This window comes from Chelmon rostratus, chromosome 17 (assembly GCF_017976325.1).
Source record: "Chelmon rostratus isolate fCheRos1 chromosome 17, fCheRos1.pri, whole genome shotgun sequence".
Lineage (NCBI taxonomy): Eukaryota > Metazoa > Chordata > Actinopteri > Chaetodontiformes > Chaetodontidae > Chelmon > Chelmon rostratus.
In genome coordinates, this window is record NC_055674.1 from 19,499,909 (window position 1) to 19,519,854 (window position 19,946).

General features: G+C 48.4%; 1 protein-coding gene across 1 annotated transcript; it reads left to right on the forward strand.

The window, feature by feature from the left end:
- The first annotated feature begins 13,702 nt into the window (after window positions 1–13,702).
- LOC121620454 (thioredoxin-interacting protein-like) lies at window positions 13,703–14,603 on the forward strand. Its single transcript, XM_041956495.1, has 2 exons — window positions 13,703–13,753; window positions 13,836–14,603. Exons 1-2 carry the CDS (start codon window positions 13,703–13,705, stop codon window positions 14,601–14,603), a joined length of 819 nt encoding a protein of 272 aa, XP_041812429.1.
- The last annotated feature ends 5,343 nt before the right edge of the window (window positions 14,604–19,946 follow it).

A 19,946-nucleotide genomic window follows, 5' to 3' on the forward strand; every position in this document is an offset into this window, starting at 1 on the left:
GATTCAGCATGTGATAATCTCAGACCTCCAAGCTGCTGTTTGTTGCCTACCTTGTTTAAAACCATCAAATTGAAAGAATGACCAAAGAAAGTGAACATTGCCAAGCAAGTATTGTAAACATCCAATGTTTTTTTTTTGTACTTTTGTTTAAAATAAAGTGTACATTTGGAAAAGTTATGTCCACTGAATATTAATTATGTTGTCAGCACAGCTCCTCTCTCTTTTTGGAGACGCATGAACTGATCCTTCTGCAGTTTGGCCAGGGTGAGATTTGTGCCTGACAATACATGCTTCACACCAAAAGTGTGAGTTGGCAGCACTGTGATACTGGAGGAGATGGAGCTAAGTGGATGAAATAGAGCACCCTGACACGTTAGTCTGTCATTTATGGAGCAATGTGAAAAATAAATTACAGACATCTCTATGTTGTCTAAATGAAGTAGACAAATTGACACTAGTTTGATATACATACAAATGTACACTGGGTACCAGTTGGTCAAAGAAGTAAATGACATGGGATGAGTGGATGAACTATGAAGGAATCAAAGGCACCCTGCTGAGACAGTCAAACAGCCTCTCTGATACTTTATACTTTCTCCATGTAGGGGGCGCTGGTACTCTACACATCAGCCAAGGGGCAGCTGTGTGTGGATGCCACAGTTTATTACTGTGGTATACTGATTTAAAGAGCTTCTGTTGGTGGTTCTAATATGTAAAATAACATTCAGTGGGAGATTCTAAAAGGCTTCAAAATGGATCGGCCCACATGAGAGGCACAGTGTGTGACTCCAGCATATCAGATCATGTCAGCCTGAAATATCAGCTGAAATGTACAGACCAGATGCCACCTCTGAGCCAGCTCTGAAAATTGCATAAAATTGACCACATTAAACGCCCGCTTGATAACTGATAAAACATTTTCAGCACACAGTGCTTCATTAAATTAAGTCTAACTTAGTTCATGAAATACATTTTTTAAGTCATTTTTCACCATTTTTTGTTTCAGTCAGAGTGAAGAAGTTAAACTTTTTTTCCTTTTTCTTTTAGTACTATAGTTTAAAAGCTTTGTCAAAGGTTGAATTCACTTAAATTGAGATAGTTCATCACATGATCTAATTCTGGTTTTCAACGAGGCTCTGAACTCACAGTCAAAACAGCTTTTTTCTTCTGGACAACAAAAACATTCCTGCATCATGATTTACATACATGGTCACCTGACAATAGCCCTTGATGGACTATACCTGCATAATGATTTACATACATGGTCACCTGACAATAGCCCTTGATGGACTACAACAACATTCCTGCAGCTCAGTCCTTTGACTTTACAATGTGATGACATCACCTGCAAATGCAGACTTCTCCCACCCATTATACGAAATCACTTGATGCGTTCTTTCATTCCTCAGTCTGTCTCTGTCTGTCCACTGATCTCTTTGGTCCAGAGTGGTTCATCTCAACAGCTACTTTGATCACCACAGAGTGAAGCTGAGCGCTCCAATGAGCTTTCCTTTACCATTACTTTCAAGTATACGGTATGATGATTATGACCCTAGCGGGTGGTGTAAGGTGTAGTAGCAGCAGCAATTCATTTTTGTTTTCTTAGATAAGGTAGATGTAGTATGTAGATACTAGTGTAGAATATAGTATCGTATAGTTTAGATTTGTAAAGCAAAGGCTCATATCTGTGAATGCTGAAGCAGCCTGTGGAGGATGGAGGAAATTTGCATCTGTATTGGAGACACACTTCACAGCTGGCATCAGAGGGACAGAGGTGTGAGGGAGTGGGGTGGGGGTGGGTGTGTGTGTGGGGGGTTACAACCTGTGTTTCATACAAGAACATTCACAGAGAGACAGATAAAGTTTAAGCACTTCCACTTTATTGTTTTCTGTACAGAGAATTTCTTATATATAGAAAGTGCACCAATACTAGACTGGACTCAACTAGAGTCCAACATCACCGTTTCAGAGGAGGCGACCCCAATGACTAAAAGAAAATAAAGAGAGGGGGCTAAAATGTATTAACAGTTGTTCATGATTAAAACAGTGAAATAAAAGCCACACTGGAGCAACTTTGGGCAAGGAAAGTGGGGGGCAGGGGGAGAGGAAGGACCAAGGAAAGAGAGGAGACAGCAGGGGGAGAGGAAGGAGCAAGGAAAGAGGGAAAAGGGTTGGCCAGGTCTGAATCAAATCAGCGCTGGATTCAAACATCCAGGCCTCATGGATTAATCTTACAGTAATACAACGATTCAAGTTTGTTTTACAAGCATGGCTTTGCAGTCTAACAATGTCCTTGGGTCAGGACCTGAAAACAGGCCTTGAAAATGCAGGCCAGGTGGAGGTTGCTCTTCCACCCCTGCTTAGAAATCCAGGCGCTGACCCGCTTTTCAGTTGGTAGACTTCGGCCGAAGTACACCTCAGTGTTCTGGAGACTCCAAGTCTAAGAGAGCCAAGAAAGGTCCAAGCCCTCTCCCCGAAAGGACTTTTTGCCCACGCCGTAGTGAAAAAGGAGTTCCTCATTCACCTCAATGTCCCTGGTGGCGAGGAAAAGAATGACTTCTTTGTCGTCCCCTGCATAAAACCTGGGCTTGAGATTGGCTTTTTTCTGCGAATGATTGATGAACCTTCCAACAGTCTGCATTTCGGGGTGGCACTCACAGAAAGCAGAATGTGCATCGATGCACATGGGCTGTCCTTCTTGATTGGTGTAGAAAAACATATATCCAGTCTCCTCCTCACTGGTGTTCTGGTGTATGGCGTGGCCCTCTTTGGCTGTGATCACCCTCCCATGGTAATCACAGACCACCTCACCTTCTGTGTACTTGACTTTTATGTACACACATATACTATAATTATATACATTTTAGTATATCAGCACATTTCAGTTTCATTGGCATATTTTATTCTGTCGGTACATTTCACTGTGTATATTTTATATTTTATTCTGCTTGTATATTTTATTCTGTTTGCACATTTCACTTCCATATTTTATTGTTTATTGTTTAGTATATTTTATTGCCTATGTATATTTTCATCCTGTTATATTTTTAATTGCTTCACGAATATTTTTTTTTATTGCATGTTGGTTTATTTTATTTTATTGTAGTTATCTTAATTTTATTCACTCTTTCTCGTCTTATCTTTCTTACCATCTAACATGGGGGTTGCAATGAAAATTTCATTGACATGTGCAATGACAATAAAGACTCTTGAATCTTATTATGCAGGTATAGTCCATCAAGGGCTATTGTCAGGTGACCATGTATGTCAATCATGATGCAGGTATAGTCCATCAAGGGCTATTGTCAGGTGACCATGTATGTCAATCATGATGCAGGTATAGTCCATCAAGGCCTATTGTCAGGTGACCATGTATGTCAATCATTATGCAGGAATGGTTTTGTTGTCCAGAAGAAAAAAACTGTTTTGACTGTGAGTTCAGAGCCTTGTTGAAAACCAGAATTAGATCATGTGATGAACTATCTCAATTTTGGTGAATTCAACCTTTGACAACGCTTTTAAACTATAGTACTAAAAGAAAAAGGAAAAGGTTTAACTTCTTCTTCACTCTGACTGAAACAAAAAAACAGTCAAAAATGACTTAAAAATGCATTTCATGAACTAAAGTTGAGATGACAGCAACAGTTTACTTATTTGGAGAGCAGTCAGCATACATGCTGAAAATCTCAGCTTTAGTGAAACATTGGGCGTTGAGAAATCGGATTATTTCCTGGTTTAGGAAAATTTAGACTTAATCTATTGAAGCACTGTGTGCTGAAAATGTTTTAGCATCTGGTCTGTACATTTCAGCTGATATTTCAGGCTGACATGATCTGATATGCTGGAGTCACACATCAATTTGTGTGCTGAAAATGTTTGATCAGGAACACTGAAACAGAAACAATGTACAAATGTTAGCTAGTTAATGTAATACAGAAGAAATATCCTGCTGAGATGACAGCAACAGTTTACTTATTTGGAGAGCAGTCAGCATATATGCTGAAAATCTCAGCTTTAGTGAAACTGTTCATTGTAGGAGCATCAAACATTTATGTTGTCAGGAAGTGGGGACTTAGGGAAACTATGAGGGGAACTATGAAGGAAACTATGGGTGGAACCCAGATGCAGACACAACAGGGAACATAGACTAACACGCAACACCGGGAACGAACACACATGTACACAAGACACAATGGAGCTGGGGACAAGACTAAGGCAACACAACACTCACTAACACACAAGGCAAGACTATGGACATTACAATAAAAGGGAAAACTCAATCAGGACAAGAACACAGACAAACCAAGGAATACGCTAGATTCAAATTAAATGAATTTATTAACACAAAGCTAACTCAACAAAACCCAAATCTCTGGGAAAACACAAGAACTAACTTGGAACAAGACAACTTAGGACACTGACGAGACTAGCAACTGATGTTAACATAAAACATGGCACGACTAAGACAATGCAAGAGACACACATACATGAAACATGGCACAATGACAACACTACGGTTACAAAACTAGCAAACCAAAAACGCTCCTGAAGGAGGAAAACTCAAAGGGCTATGAAACGGAGGAATAGGAATCTAAATAACAAAAGAGAACAGAAAATCGCTCTTACGAGGAGAATAAATCGGCTATGCTATAACTATGACGAGAAAGCCGAAACCAAATATAACGTTACAAACAAATATCACTATGGAAGGAACAGGGCATGGAAAACTAATGAGTAATGACTAATGACTAAACTAATGAGAGAAACACAGACAACACTAAAGACAGGGACCCTACATAAATCAAGACAAGATCAAAGACAAGAAAAAGGCAAAAAACTTATTAGAACTGTGGACAATAAAAGACAAAGATGATACAAGGAACAACTCAGACCTGAACAGAAACACGGGCATCAACAAAGGAAACGCAACAAGAAACACTTACACGAAACATGACAAACACTTACTAAGGGACTATGGCTTGAACTATGACTGTGAGAACGTAGACAGCAAGGTTACACAGACAACACTAAAGAAACATGCATACTCAGACTATAAGAACAACAAGAGACAATGACAAAACTAGAACCAAACTTACATGGAACACGATGCGGACATGACAAGGAATCACACGACAAACACTTACTATGGGTGCTAAAGCAAGGGCAATAACTGTGGCAAGGGGACAAGGTAAGGTAACGCTGACGACGACCCGACAAGGACAAAGGGGAAGACACGGACTTAAATACACTAGGGAGGAACACTAATGAGACACAGGTGAAACACATCAGACAATCACACAGGAGGGAAAACACAGGAAGTAAAGTAACACAAAGACACATGACATGAACCTTCAAAATAAAACAGGAAGTAACCAAAACCAGGCAAAGACAGGACACAATGGGAAACTTAACCAATGTTCAAACACAATGTGGCAAGACCATACAAAAACTCTTACATAAAATGTGGCATGACTAAAGACTAAGACATTAAGAATACACAGAGTAGAACACAGAAATGAACATGAACAAAGAAGACACTAAACAAAACCCGGCGTGCATGGCACGGGTCATGACAGAACCCCCCCCTTAAGGGACAGCTCCCAGATGTCCCTACATGAAACCAAAAGAGTCCAAAAAGTTCAAGTCAAGCAGGGTGGGTGGAGGGGGATCCGGGGGAGGGACTTAAAGTCCAGGCTAAGGCATAGTTCAAAGAGTTCAAAAGTCCAACTTGGGCAAGGTGGGTGGAGGGGAAACTCAGAGTCCAGGTTAACATAAAGTCCAAAAGTCCACTTTGGGCAGGGTATTGAGTCCATGCTGCGGCAAAGTTTTTCTGGTGGTCTGGCCAGTGGCCAAAGACCAAGGCAGAATCTCTCTGGAGGCTGGTGGCAAAGGCTGAACCTCCGTTGAGACCAGCGGTGAGGGCGGAACCCCTCTGGAGGCCGGCGGCGAGGGCGGAACCCCTCTGGAGGCCGGCGGCGAGGGCGGAACCCCTCTGGAGGCCGGCGGCGAGGGCGAAACTTCCGTTGAGGCCAGCAGTAAGGGCGGAACCCCTCTGGAGGCCGGCGGCGAGGGCGGAACCCCTCTGGAGGCCGGCGGCGAGGGCGGAACCCCTCTGGAGGCCGGCGGCGAGGTCGAAACCTCCGTTGAGGCCGGCGGCGAGGGCGGAACCCTTCTGGAGGCCGGCGGCGAGGGCGGAACCCCTCTGGAGGCCGGCGGTGAGGGCGGAACCCCTCTGGAGGCCGGCGGCGAGGGCGGAACCTCCATTGAGTCCAGCTGCGAGGGCGGAACCCCTCTGGAGGCCGGCGACGACCAACAAGGTTGGAAGCTGGCGATGAGGCCGCAGGACAGGAGACCGGCAGCGGGGCAGCAGGACAGGAGGCCGGCAACATAGCAGCCGGACAGGGGACCGGCGACATGGCAACAGGACAGGGAGCCGGCGACATGGCAACAGGACAGAGGACCAGCGACATGGCAGCCGGACAGGGGGCCGGCGACATGGCAGCCGGACAGGGGGCCGGCGACATGGCAGCCGGACAGGGGGCCGGCGACATGGCAACAGGACAGGGAGCCGGCGACATGGCAACAGGACAGAGGACCGGCGACATGGCAACAGGACAGAGGACCGGCAACATGGCAGCCGGACAGGGGGCCGACGACATGGCAGCCGGACAGGGGGCCGGCGACATGGCAGCAGGACAGGGGGCCGGCGACATGGCAGCAGGACAGGGGGCCGGCGACATGGCAGCAGGACAGGGAGCCGGCAACATGGCAGCAGGACAGGGGGCCGGCGACATGGCAACAGGACAGGGAGCCGGCAACATGGCAACAGGACCGGGGGCCGGCAACATGGCAGCCGGACAGGGGGCCGGCAACATGGCAACAGGACAGAGGGCCGGCAACATGGCAGCCGGACAGGGAGCCGGCAACATGGCAACAGGACAGAGGGCCGGCAACATGGCAACCGGACAGGGGGCCGGCGACATGGCAACAGGACAGGGAGCCGGCAACATGGCAGCCGGACAGGGAGCCGGCAACATGGCAGCCGGACAGGGAGCCGGCAACAAGGAGGACTGTAATCCTGGTCGAGGTGGTCGCTGCAGCTCCGGTTCAGAAGGCTGCGGCGGTGGCAGCAACTCAAGGTCAGAAGGTGGCGGCGGCAGCAGCAGCGGCGGCGGCAACAGCAGCAGCTCTGGCAGCAGCGGCGACGGCGGCTCTGTCGGCAGCAGCGGCGACGGCGGCAGCACCAGCTCAGACGGCGGCGACAGCAGCAACGGCTCTGGCGGCTCTGGAACTGGCGGCGGCGGCAGCTCTGGCGGCGGCAGCTCTGGCGGCGGCAGCTCTGGCGGCAGCAGCGGCTCCGGCGGCAGCACCAGCTCAGACGGCGGCGACAGCAGCAACGGCTCTGGCGGCTCTGGAACTGGTGACGGCGGCGGCAGCAGCGGCGGCAGTGGCACCGAAGACGAGGACAGCTTGGAGACTGGAGGCAGCTTGGGCACAGGAGGCGATGAGAGGCTAGCAGGCTGGCTAGCCGACACCTTCAGTCGTCGGGATCTCCGCTTCCTCCGTGCAGGTGCTGGCTTGGTCGCTGGGGGTGGCGCTGGTGACGACGGGAGGCTAGCAGGCTGGCTAGCCAACACCTTCGGTCGTCTGGATCTCCGCTTCCTCCGTGCAGGAGGATCGGGGTCCAGCTGAAATCCCCAGAAACGGGCACCTGGGATATAATCCTCGTCAGAGCTGTAGAGGGGGTCTGCCCGGTACAGGACCTGGGGCGGGCAGTTCTTCCCCGCAGAAGATCTAGTCAGGACCAGCGGAGGCCCCCAGTAGGGGACACCCAGGAGGTCGTCTAAATCGGAGTCAAACTCCGAGTCTGTTGTGAAATTAATGTCCGCTGGGTTCATACTGGTCGGGTCGTTCTGTCAGGAAGTGGGGACTTAGGGAAACTATGAGGGGAACTATGAAGGAAACTATGGGTGGAACCCAGATGCAGACACAACAGGGAACATAGACTAACACGCAACACCGGGAACGAACACACATGTACACAAGACACAATGGAGCTGGGGACAAGACTAAGGCAACACAACACTCACTAACACACAAGGCAAGACTATGGACATTACAATAAAAGGGAAAACTCAATCAGGACAAGAACACAGACAAACCAAGGAATACGCTAGATTCAAATTAAATGAATTTATTAACACAAAGCTAACTCAACAAAACCCAAATCTCTGGGAAAACACAAGAACTAACTTGGAACAAGACAACTTAGGACACTGACGAGACTAGCAACTGATGTTAACATAAAACATGGCACGACTAAGACAATGCAAGAGACACACATACATGAAACATGGCACAATGACAACACTACGGTTACAAAACTAGCAAACCAAAAACGCTCCTGAAGGAGGAAAACTCAAAGGGCTATGAAACGGAGGAATAGGAATCTAAATAACAAAAGAGAACAGAAAATCGCTCTTACGAGGAGAATAAATCGGCTATGCTATAACTATGACGAGAAAGCCGAAACCAAATATAACGTTACAAACAAATATCACTATGGAAGGAACAGGGCATGGAAAACTAATGAGTAATGACTAATGACTAAACTAATGAGAGAAACACAGACAACACTAAAGACAGGGACCCTACATAAATCAAGACAAGATCAAAGACAAGAAAAAGGCAAAAAACTTATTAGAACTGTGGACAATAAAAGACAAAGATGATACAAGGAACAACTCAGACCTGAACAGAAACACGGGCATCAACAAAGGAAACGCAACAAGAAACACTTACACGAAACATGACAAACACTTACTAAGGGACTATGGCTTGAACTATGACTGTGAGAACGTAGACAGCAAGGTTACACAGACAACACTAAAGAAACATGCATACTCAGACTATAAGAACAACAAGAGACAATGACAAAACTAGAACCAAACTTACATGGAACACGATGCGGACATGACAAGGAATCACACGACAAACACTTACTATGGGTGCTAAAGCAAGGGCAATAACTGTGGCAAGGGGACAAGGTAAGGTAACGCTGACGACGACCCGACAAGGACAAAGGGGAAGACACGGACTTAAATACACTAGGGAGGAACACTAATGAGACACAGGTGAAACACATCAGACAATCACACAGGAGGGAAAACACAGGAAGTAAAGTAACACAAAGACACATGACATGAACCTTCAAAATAAAACAGGAAGTAACCAAAACCAGGCAAAGACAGGACACAATGGGAAACTTAACCAATGTTCAAACACAATGTGGCAAGACCATACAAAAACTCTTACATAAAATGTGGCATGACTAAAGACTAAGACATTAAGAATACACAGAGTAGAACACAGAAATGAACATGAACAAAGAAGACACTAAACAAAACCCGGCGTGCATGGCACGGGTCATGACAGAACCCCCCCCTTAAGGGACAGCTCCCAGATGTCCCTACATGAAACCAAAAGAGTCCAAAAAGTTCAAGTCAAGCAGGGTGGGTGGAGGGGGATCCGGGGGAGGGACTTAAAGTCCAGGCTAAGGCATAGTTCAAAGAGTTCAAAAGTCCAACTTGGGCAAGGTGGGTGGAGGGGAAACTCAGAGTCCAGGTTAACATAAAGTCCAAAAGTCCACTTTGGGCAGGGTATTGAGTCCATGCTGCGGCAAAGTTTTTCTGGTGGTCTGGCCAGTGGCCAAAGACCAAGGCAGAATCTCTCTGGAGGCTGGTGGCAAAGGCTGAACCTCCGTTGAGACCAGCGGTGAGGGCGGAACCCCTCTGGAGGCCGGCGGCGAGGGCGGAACCCCTCTGGAGGCCGGCGGCGAGGGCGGAACCCCTCTGGAGGCCGGCGGCGAGGGCGAAACTTCCGTTGAGGCCAGCAGTAAGGGCGGAACCCCTCTGGAGGCCGGCGGCGAGGGCGGAACCCCTCTGGAGGCCGGCGGCGAGGGCGGAACCCCTCTGGAGGCCGGCGGCGAGGTCGAAACCTCCGTTGAGGCCGGCGGCGAGGGCGGAACCCTTCTGGAGGCCGGCGGCGAGGGCGGAACCCCTCTGGAGGCCGGCGGTGAGGGCGGAACCCCTCTGGAGGCCGGCGGCGAGGGCGGAACCTCCATTGAGTCCAGCTGCGAGGGCGGAACCCCTCTGGAGGCCGGCGACGACCAACAAGGTTGGAAGCTGGCGATGAGGCCGCAGGACAGGAGACCGGCAGCGGGGCAGCAGGACAGGAGGCCGGCAACATAGCAGCCGGACAGGGGACCGGCGACATGGCAACAGGACAGGGAGCCGGCGACATGGCAACAGGACAGAGGACCAGCGACATGGCAGCCGGACAGGGGGCCGGCGACATGGCAGCCGGACAGGGGGCCGGCGACATGGCAGCCGGACAGGGGGCCGGCGACATGGCAACAGGACAGGGAGCCGGCGACATGGCAACAGGACAGAGGACCGGCGACATGGCAACAGGACAGAGGACCGGCAACATGGCAGCCGGACAGGGGGCCGACGACATGGCAGCCGGACAGGGGGCCGGCGACATGGCAGCAGGACAGGGGGCCGGCGACATGGCAGCAGGACAGGGGGCCGGCGACATGGCAGCAGGACAGGGAGCCGGCAACATGGCAGCAGGACAGGGGGCCGGCGACATGGCAACAGGACAGGGAGCCGGCAACATGGCAACAGGACCGGGGGCCGGCAACATGGCAGCCGGACAGGGGGCCGGCAACATGGCAACAGGACAGAGGGCCGGCAACATGGCAGCCGGACAGGGAGCCGGCAACATGGCAACAGGACAGAGGGCCGGCAACATGGCAACCGGACAGGGGGCCGGCGACATGGCAACAGGACAGGGAGCCGGCAACATGGCAGCCGGACAGGGAGCCGGCAACATGGCAGCCGGACAGGGAGCCGGCAACAAGGAGGACTGTAATCCTGGTCGAGGTGGTCGCTGCAGCTCCGGTTCAGAAGGCTGCGGCGGTGGCAGCAACTCAAGGTCAGAAGGTGGCGGCGGCAGCAGCAGCGGCGGCGGCAACAGCAGCAGCTCTGGCAGCAGCGGCGACGGCGGCTCTGTCGGCAGCAGCGGCGACGGCGGCAGCACCAGCTCAGACGGCGGCGACAGCAGCAACGGCTCTGGCGGCTCTGGAACTGGCGGCGGCGGCAGCTCTGGCGGCGGCAGCTCTGGCGGCGGCAGCTCTGGCGGCAGCAGCGGCTCCGGCGGCAGCACCAGCTCAGACGGCGGCGACAGCAGCAACGGCTCTGGCGGCTCTGGAACTGGTGACGGCGGCGGCAGCAGCGGCGGCAGTGGCACCGAAGACGAGGACAGCTTGGAGACTGGAGGCAGCTTGGGCACAGGAGGCGATGAGAGGCTAGCAGGCTGGCTAGCCGACACCTTCAGTCGTCGGGATCTCCGCTTCCTCCGTGCAGGTGCTGGCTTGGTCGCTGGGGGTGGCGCTGGTGACGACGGGAGGCTAGCAGGCTGGCTAGCCAACACCTTCGGTCGTCTGGATCTCCGCTTCCTCCGTGCAGGAGGATCGGGGTCCAGCTGAAATCCCCAGAAACGGGCACCTGGGATATAATCCTCGTCAGAGCTGTAGAGGGGGTCTGCCCGGTACAGGACCTGGGGCGGGCAGTTCTTCCCCGCAGAAGATCTAGTCAGGACCAGCGGAGGCCCCCAGTAGGGGACACCCAGGAGGTCGTCTAAATCGGAGTCAAACTCCGAGTCTGTTGTGAAATTAATGTCCGCTGGGTTCATACTGGTCGGGTCGTTCTGTCAGGAAGTGGGGACTTAGGGAAACTATGAGGGGAACTATGAAGGAAACTATGGGTGGAACCCAGATGCAGACACAACAGGGAACATAGACTAACACGCAACACCGGGAACGAACACACATGTACACAAGACACAATGGAGCTGGGGACAAGACTAAGGCAACACAACACTCACTAACACACAAGGCAAGACTATGGACATTACAATAAAAGGGAAAACTCAATCAGGACAAGAACACAGACAAACCAAGGAATACGCTAGATTCAAATTAAATGAATTTATTAACACAAAGCTAACTCAACAAAACCCAAATCTCTGGGAAAACACAAGAACTAACTTGGAACAAGACAACTTAGGACACTGACGAGACTAGCAACTGATGTTAACATAAAACATGGCACGACTAAGACAATGCAAGAGACACACATACATGAAACATGGCACAATGACAACACTACGGTTACAAAACTAGCAAACCAAAAACGCTCCTGAAGGAGGAAAACTCAAAGGGCTATGAAACGGAGGAATAGGAATCTAAATAACAAAAGAGAACAGAAAATCGCTCTTACGAGGAGAATAAATCGGCTATGCTATAACTATGACGAGAAAGCCGAAACCAAATATAACGTTACAAACAAATATCACTATGGAAGGAACAGGGCATGGAAAACTAATGAGTAATGACTAATGACTAAACTAATGAGAGAAACACAGACAACACTAAAGACAGGGACCCTACATAAATCAAGACAAGATCAAAGACAAGAAAAAGGCAAAAAACTTATTAGAACTGTGGACAATAAAAGACAAAGATGATACAAGGAACAACTCAGACCTGAACAGAAACACGGGCATCAACAAAGGAAACGCAACAAGAAACACTTACACGAAACATGACAAACACTTACTAAGGGACTATGGCTTGAACTATGACTGTGAGAACGTAGACAGCAAGGTTACACAGACAACACTAAAGAAACATGCATACTCAGACTATAAGAACAACAAGAGACAATGACAAAACTAGAACCAAACTTACATGGAACACGATGCGGACATGACAAGGAATCACACGACAAACACTTACTATGGGTGCTAAAGCAAGGGCAATAACTGTGGCAAGGGGACAAGGTAAGGTAACGCTGACGACGACCCGACAAGGACAAAGGGGAAGACACGGACTTAAATACACTAGGGAGGAACACTAATGAGACACAGGTGAAACACATCAGACAATCACACAGGAGGGAAAACACAGGAAGTAAAGTAACACAAAGACACATGACATGAACCTTCAAAATAAAACAGGAAGTAACCAAAACCAGGCAAAGACAGGACACAATGGGAAACTTAACCAATGTTCAAACACAATGTGGCAAGACCATACAAAAACTCTTACATAAAATGTGGCATGACTAAAGACTAAGACATTAAGAATACACAGAGTAGAACACAGAAATGAACATGAACAAAGAAGACACTAAACAAAACCCGGCGTGCATGGCACGGGTCATGACATATGTTTGAATGTCTCTCAAATTACATGTTTTTCTGTTTCATGCAAAGCACATTGAGTTGCCATTGTGCCTCGCCTTATTCAGGTTTTAAACTTTCAGAGTCATCAAGAGTCATCAAGGTAACTCATTATGCAGGTACAGTCCATCAAGATTTCTTTTGGGGTTTATTCTTAAAACAAATTGTTTTCTTTCATTTCAACATAACATACACGTTTCATACTTACCTTATATACTTAACTTATACCTAAAAATACCAAAGGCTTCTTGGGTCTAAGGATAAATAAATATATAGTTCATTATTGTATTTCATAGCTCTTTAAAACATAAATAAGTATTGATTATAATAGCAAAGGCAACACCACTTACCGTCATTATGGCAGGTATGGGTGGGGGCTGGACGACTGTCAGCTATGGCAGAAGACGCCAACAGTCTCGCCAGCCACAGTGGGACAGAGGACAGGGTTGGAACAGGGGGATGGACAGAGCATTCCCCGGTCCATTTCATGGACCGGCTCATGTCCCCTATCCTAACCCTAACCCTAACCCTGCACCAAGGTGGAGTACGCTAAAGGCAAGCAGCGGTGCCGACAGGAGGCCGAGTACCTCAGATACGAAGAGGTCCTGCGGCTGGACGACCAGCCCACAGACTCTGATGGGTCAGTGGTCTTGAGGCCTGGCAACAAGTATGAGTACTTCTTTGGATTTGAGCTCCCCCAGCAAGGGCAGCTGGTGTCAACATACAAGGGGAAGTTTGGCTATGTTCATTACTATGTGAAGGCCCTGATGGAGAGGCCACATCAGCCCACCCTCGAGTGCAAGAAACCCTTTGAGGTGGAGGAGCCTTTGGATGTCAATACCCCAGACCTGTTGTCTCCCACAGGTGGCATGAAGGAGAAGAAGGTCACCTGCATGTTCATTCCTGATGGCCAGGTGTCCTTGAATGTAAAAATTGATCGCCGTGGCTTCTGTGAAGGCGAAGATATCTGCATCAATGCCAAGTTTGAGAATACCTGCTCCCGAATTGTGGTGCCCAAGGCTGCCATCATCGCCAAACACACCTACCAGGCCAACGGGCGCACCAAGGTCTTCCGTCAGAAGCTGTCCTCAGTGCGTGGAAACCACATCATCTCCGGCATGTGTGATGCCTGGCAGGGAAAAACCATCAGGGTGCCAAAGATTAAACCATCTATGCTGGGGTGCAACATCATCCGCGTGGAAAGAAAGAGAAAAAAGAAGTGCCCGCTGCCCCGGTACCCCAATTTGATGCCCCCTATTCTAGCACTTCTACCCCAAGAAACTAACCCAAATTAAACACAAAAAGAAAGGGAGAGTGTTTAGAAAAAGGAACAGAAGGTCTGAGAGAAAGGGCAGTGCCACATGGCCTAACGAGGCTAAAGGGAGGAGAGGAAGGAGTGAGGTAAAGGGAAGAGGAAGAAGGAAAGCAAGGAGGATAGAAAAAGAGTGGAATAGGAAAAAAGGATAAGCAAAAAGTTAAAGAAAACTAAATAATTATATGGAAAATTAAATAAGGACATATAAGGAATTTGGAAACATAGAGGGGAAAATCTAAAGTTAAATAGACACAAAACTTAAACTTAAATATAAGACAAGAAGATACAACCACAAATACAAGTACAAATTTAACAAAATTACAAACAGAAGACAAGAACATACAAACACAAATACAAGAACAAATTGGACGAACATTATAAAAGGAAGGGTTATAAGGGAAAAGGAAGAAAAAGGGAAAGGATAAGGCAGAAAGGGACAGAAGTGGAGAGAGGCTAAACAAAGCACCACACTTCCTCCACAGATCAGCACGCCTGAAGAAGGCCAACAAAGGCCGAAACGTCGCGGCAAGGGCTGATCTTATGGCTCTAAGCCCAATTTTTTGAAACCCCACCACCTTCGGGTGGTGACACTTAAGGCCCCCAGGGTGGAGAGTGCACTCCTGCCCCCCACCTTCGGTGGGGAGCAGATTAATTTTTCTCACCTAACCCTAACCCCTAACCCCCTAACCCTAACCCTGATTATGAAAACAATAATAATAATAATAATAACATACAAGAGAGAGAGAGAGGTGGAGGGAGAGACAGAGACAGGGAGAGAGAGACAGAGACAGAGACAGGGACAGGGACACAGCGAGAGCCACTTAGGATCTGCACGTGCAAAGCTGAGACGGCCGGACGCGCATGTGGTGGCCGGAGCGTCGCGGCACGCTCCGCTGCCGGCCCTGCCCTCCGGTGGACGCCGCGGGGAGTGCCTCGGCCGTTGGCCGAAGTGTGCTGGCAGGGCCTTAACCCTAACCCTAACCCAGCTTTGGTGGCAACTTCTATAGCAATGACGGCTACGGAGGAAATTACAGCCACTCTGGTAGTGTGGATTGGTGGGGCAACTAGTCACCATAGGAACAGGTTGCCATGTCAACCAAACCCAATGGAAACCACATGTTAACTTAAGCCAGACCATAACAACCCTCCCTGTGTAGCTTCACTGACACACAGTACATTACCAACCCTGGTTCTCTGCCATTCGCTTCTCTCAAAAAGGAAGTGTAGCACGACGCAAAGGAAAGTCACCAGCACGTGCAAAGAACCGGAGACCACAGAGATTCGCACACCTCAGAGTGAGCATGGATGCTGACATGCATTGTCCGATAGGAACGTCGGACTTTCATTTTTAAAAGTATTTTTGTTCATTTTGTGGAAAAAATACCCAACTGAATAACCTGAGGATCATTTGTATGTTAATGTACTGTGCCTTCGGAATTTAAACAGGAAATCTATGTTTTTCATTTCACCAGATGAACATGGCCAAGAGCTCTCAATTTGATTTTACTATGATTTTGTTTGGTGAAAAATATTAGAAAGGTAAAATAAGCTTGGACTTAATCAAACCTTGGCAAACACTGGGGTATTGTGGCTCTGAGTCATGATTCCATTTGAACTTCAAATTTATCGCAGGAACATCATGTAGCCTTTTCTATACTCAAACAGCTAATGGAGCCATTATTATGTCTAATACAAACTGGGCCACTCTGGGACGCAATTGTATTTTAATCCTTGGGGGCAAATTTACATTTGTTTCTTTCGTTTTTTTGCTCACTCTATCCTGGACAGGCTCCTTTTTATGGATGTGATAGTCTTTGAAATAGCCATTCCTATTAAAATCTTAAGAAACACAAAAGTCATTAAGCTCAGTGCCAATAATTGCTGAGGTTTAAACAAGCGTAATCACTGCTGGAACTTGTTACTCCACATTTTTCAATTGACTTGACAGTGTTACAGCGGCTAGCATGTTACTAAGTGCTAGCTACATTAAGTGGGCGGTGTTTTTTGTTTATTTTTAGTTGAGGCATTTTTGGTGCAGGTGTGTGCAAAATTGAAAAACTAAGTCAGTTTTTTGATTTTTGAATTGTTTCTCAACAAATATGTATCAAAACAAAAAATGCCTGCCATCTTGAAAGTGAAGTTCAAAATGGCTGCATAAAGGACCACAGCATCGGGGGGGCATTGCGTGGTGTTAGTGTTCACTGAATTGACCGGCACCATCTCTAACCACAACTACACCACCGACGCCCCAATCCGGATCTCCAGTATATATCACTTACCACAACCACTGATTGAATTGATTGTCTCTTTCTCCTACAAAATGCTTTTACAATTTTGCTTGTTTTTAATACCTGTATTTTGTCTTTACTTTCGCTATGAAAAAATGTGTCTTTTTACTACAACCTTTTCGAGATGGATAAAATACATCGTTCCCATATTCCTTTCATAATGCCTTGAATTTTAATAAACATTTTTTCTTATCTACAACAATCTCTGTTATTGCTAATATTTGGTTGCATACACTGATATTTTAAAACACATACACATATTACACACACAGTACTCCAGCCAAACAAACTTTAAAATAACCACAACATTGTTATGCTTTTAGGGTTTTATTATCTTACTTGTTTTATTCATCTTTTTACAATACTTTTTCTTACCCACAACAATCTCCATTATCGCTAACATCTGATTGCATACACTGATATTTTAAAACACATACACATATCACACACACAGCACTCCAGCCAAACATAATTTTAGAATGACCACAACATTGTCAGTCTTTTTGGTTTTTTTACATGCAACTTCTTTTGCACATGACTCACACATTTCTATGCATGCCATGGCTGTGAAAAGGATGTGCAACTGGGGGTCTGGGGCTGGGATTCGAAACCTTGGGCCCATGCGCCCTAGCCCAGGACTCTGCAGGTGAACCACTACAGATGGGAAAAGGAAGGGGGAAACCATACTACTGACATCACAAAACTTAGGTGACTACTACTCCATCCGCTAACCCACCTGTACCCTTCTCCCCCTCCCTGGACAGTTAGGCCAGTGGAGGTCAAATGCCGTTGGCCGAAGTGTGCTGGCAGGGCCTTAACCTAAGGCCACTCGCTACGCCCAGCACCACATGTGGTGACGGCGGCGTCACGTGCGCCCGACAGCCTCCCTCTGGAGCCTGGCCTCCGGAGCGGCCCTGACCTGTTGACCCCGGCCCTGAACCTAATTGATCATGATTATTATCGTCATGATAACAACAACAACAATAATAATAATAATAATGATTATGATAACAATAATAATAACAATAATAACATACGAGAGAGAGAGAGGTGGAGGGAGAGACAGAGACAGAGAGAGAGAGAGGTGGAGGGAGAGACAGAGAGAGAGAGACGGCCAGAGAGACAGCGAGAGCCACTTAGGATCTGCACGTGCAAAGCTGAGACGGCCGGACGCGCATGTGGTGGCCGGAGCGTCACGGCACGCTCCGCTGCCGGCCCTGCCCTCCGGTGGACGCCGCGGGGAGTGCCTCGGCCGTTGGCCGAAGTGTGCTGGCAGGGCCTGAACCTAACCCTAACCCTAAACGAGACACTTCGTTCATCGGTGTCGTTGAGGAGTGTGCTTCGCATTAATTCCGGAAAGTGTGCAGTCATGGCTGCGGATTGGCTGGGTAGTTTGGTGTCAATTAACTGTGGACCAACACTGGGAGTCTATCAAGGAGAAGTGGTATCTGTGGACCAGTCCAGCCAAACCATCTCCTTAAGACAACCTTTCCATAATGGAGTCAAGTGCAGTGGAGAAAGCACAGGCCTTACTACAGCCTGCAGCACCTACCTGTACCACCCCACCCCGGCCACCTACAGAATCACCAACAACACACAGGGGCCCCAGGGAACTGAATCTGGGAGACATACAGGAGTTTCCACCCCTCCCCATGCCCACAAAACAAGGGACTTACCAGAAATCCCTCCATTTGGGGCCCAAACCAACCCTAATTGAACACATCCTAAATAGCCATGAAAATGGTCTTACAGGCCTCCCTCCCCCCCAGGAACAATCCACACCCAAGGTGATGGAACGCTCCTCCGGGCCCCTCCTGAACCAGAAACGTCCCCTGCTGCCACTTTCCCCCATAGTTTACATTAAAAAACTCACTGGGGTGGAAACAACACAAAAAGTGGTATCCCAGAGTCAGTCCCACCCTCCCAAAGTGGGTCCTGGTTCCTCTCCTCCTCCTCCGACACTTCTCCCCCCTCCGGCCCCCCCCTCACATGGAACCTCTGCTCCCCCCTCCCGGACCAGTACCCGACAGGGGAAGACCCTCCCGGGACAGAAATCCACTGACCTGTCTCAATCAATGTCAGAAGAAGACTTCACTAGCCCCCACAAAAACGGAAAACCATGGAGGGAGAAGAAGAAAAGGAGGGCCGGCCTCAGCAAACGTGCTAAAAAACAAAAAAGTCAATTTAAAGATCAGTCAGTGTCAGCTGCATCCCCCTTAACAAATGTAGCTGTTCTGAAGGAAAACTCAGCCATCAGAGCCCTAACCCCTACTCCATCTGCTCCTCCTACAGGACCGGCAGTAACATCGGGCCTGAGTCCGGATCCCCAGCCAGAGAAAGTGGTAACACTGGTGGAGAGGAAACATATGATGAGATGTGAGTCTGAAAAGCATAACAATGCTGACGACCCAGACAAAAACAACCTCTCTGATCCTCCCACCTTAAAAACTACACTTACCTCTGGCCAGCGGGATCCACAAAACCACCCGATCCTGCCGTACCCAGCATCTGAAAAACATCCCACTAATGACACGTTTTCACCTGTATGCCATAGAGCCAGACCAGGAGCGAAACTCATGGACTGGAGTCTCCATGGTATGAAACCAATTTGGTTCATAGGAGACTCCAATCTAAACCGCATCCCGGCCCACAACAACCCACAACTACAAATAGACAGCTACCCAGGGGCCTCAACTTACCATTTCTGGAGGCTCCTGGAAAACACTCCCCCTCATCCACACATAAAGGTGGTGGTGCTGTCCGTGGGGCTCAACAACAGAAATCAAGACCCACATAAAACCACCAACAAGCAGCTCAGAATGCTATTTAAGAGAGCACAGACTGCCTTGCCTAACGCTGGTATTTTTGTGCCTCTCATTAACCATTCACCCAACCTTCCACAGGAGGAGAAGAGAAATTTGGCAGCTATTAACCACTGCATCTCTCTTCACCTCCCCTTCCTCAGCCCCATCCCTCCCAAGCAGTTTGTCACCACCCCTGATAACATTCACTGGACAACTGCCACAGCTAAAACA

Excerpts from the sequence above, each read along its gene's own strand:
- LOC121620454 (XM_041956495.1), top strand. The coding sequence starts at position 13,703 with ATGGCAGAAGACGCCAACAGTCTCGCCAGCCACAGTGGGACAGAGGAC. Across the intron at positions 13,754-13,835 it reads ACAGTGGGACAGAGGACAGG|CCCTGCACCAAGGTGGAGTA; the intron begins GTTGGAACAGGG and ends CCCTAACCCTAA.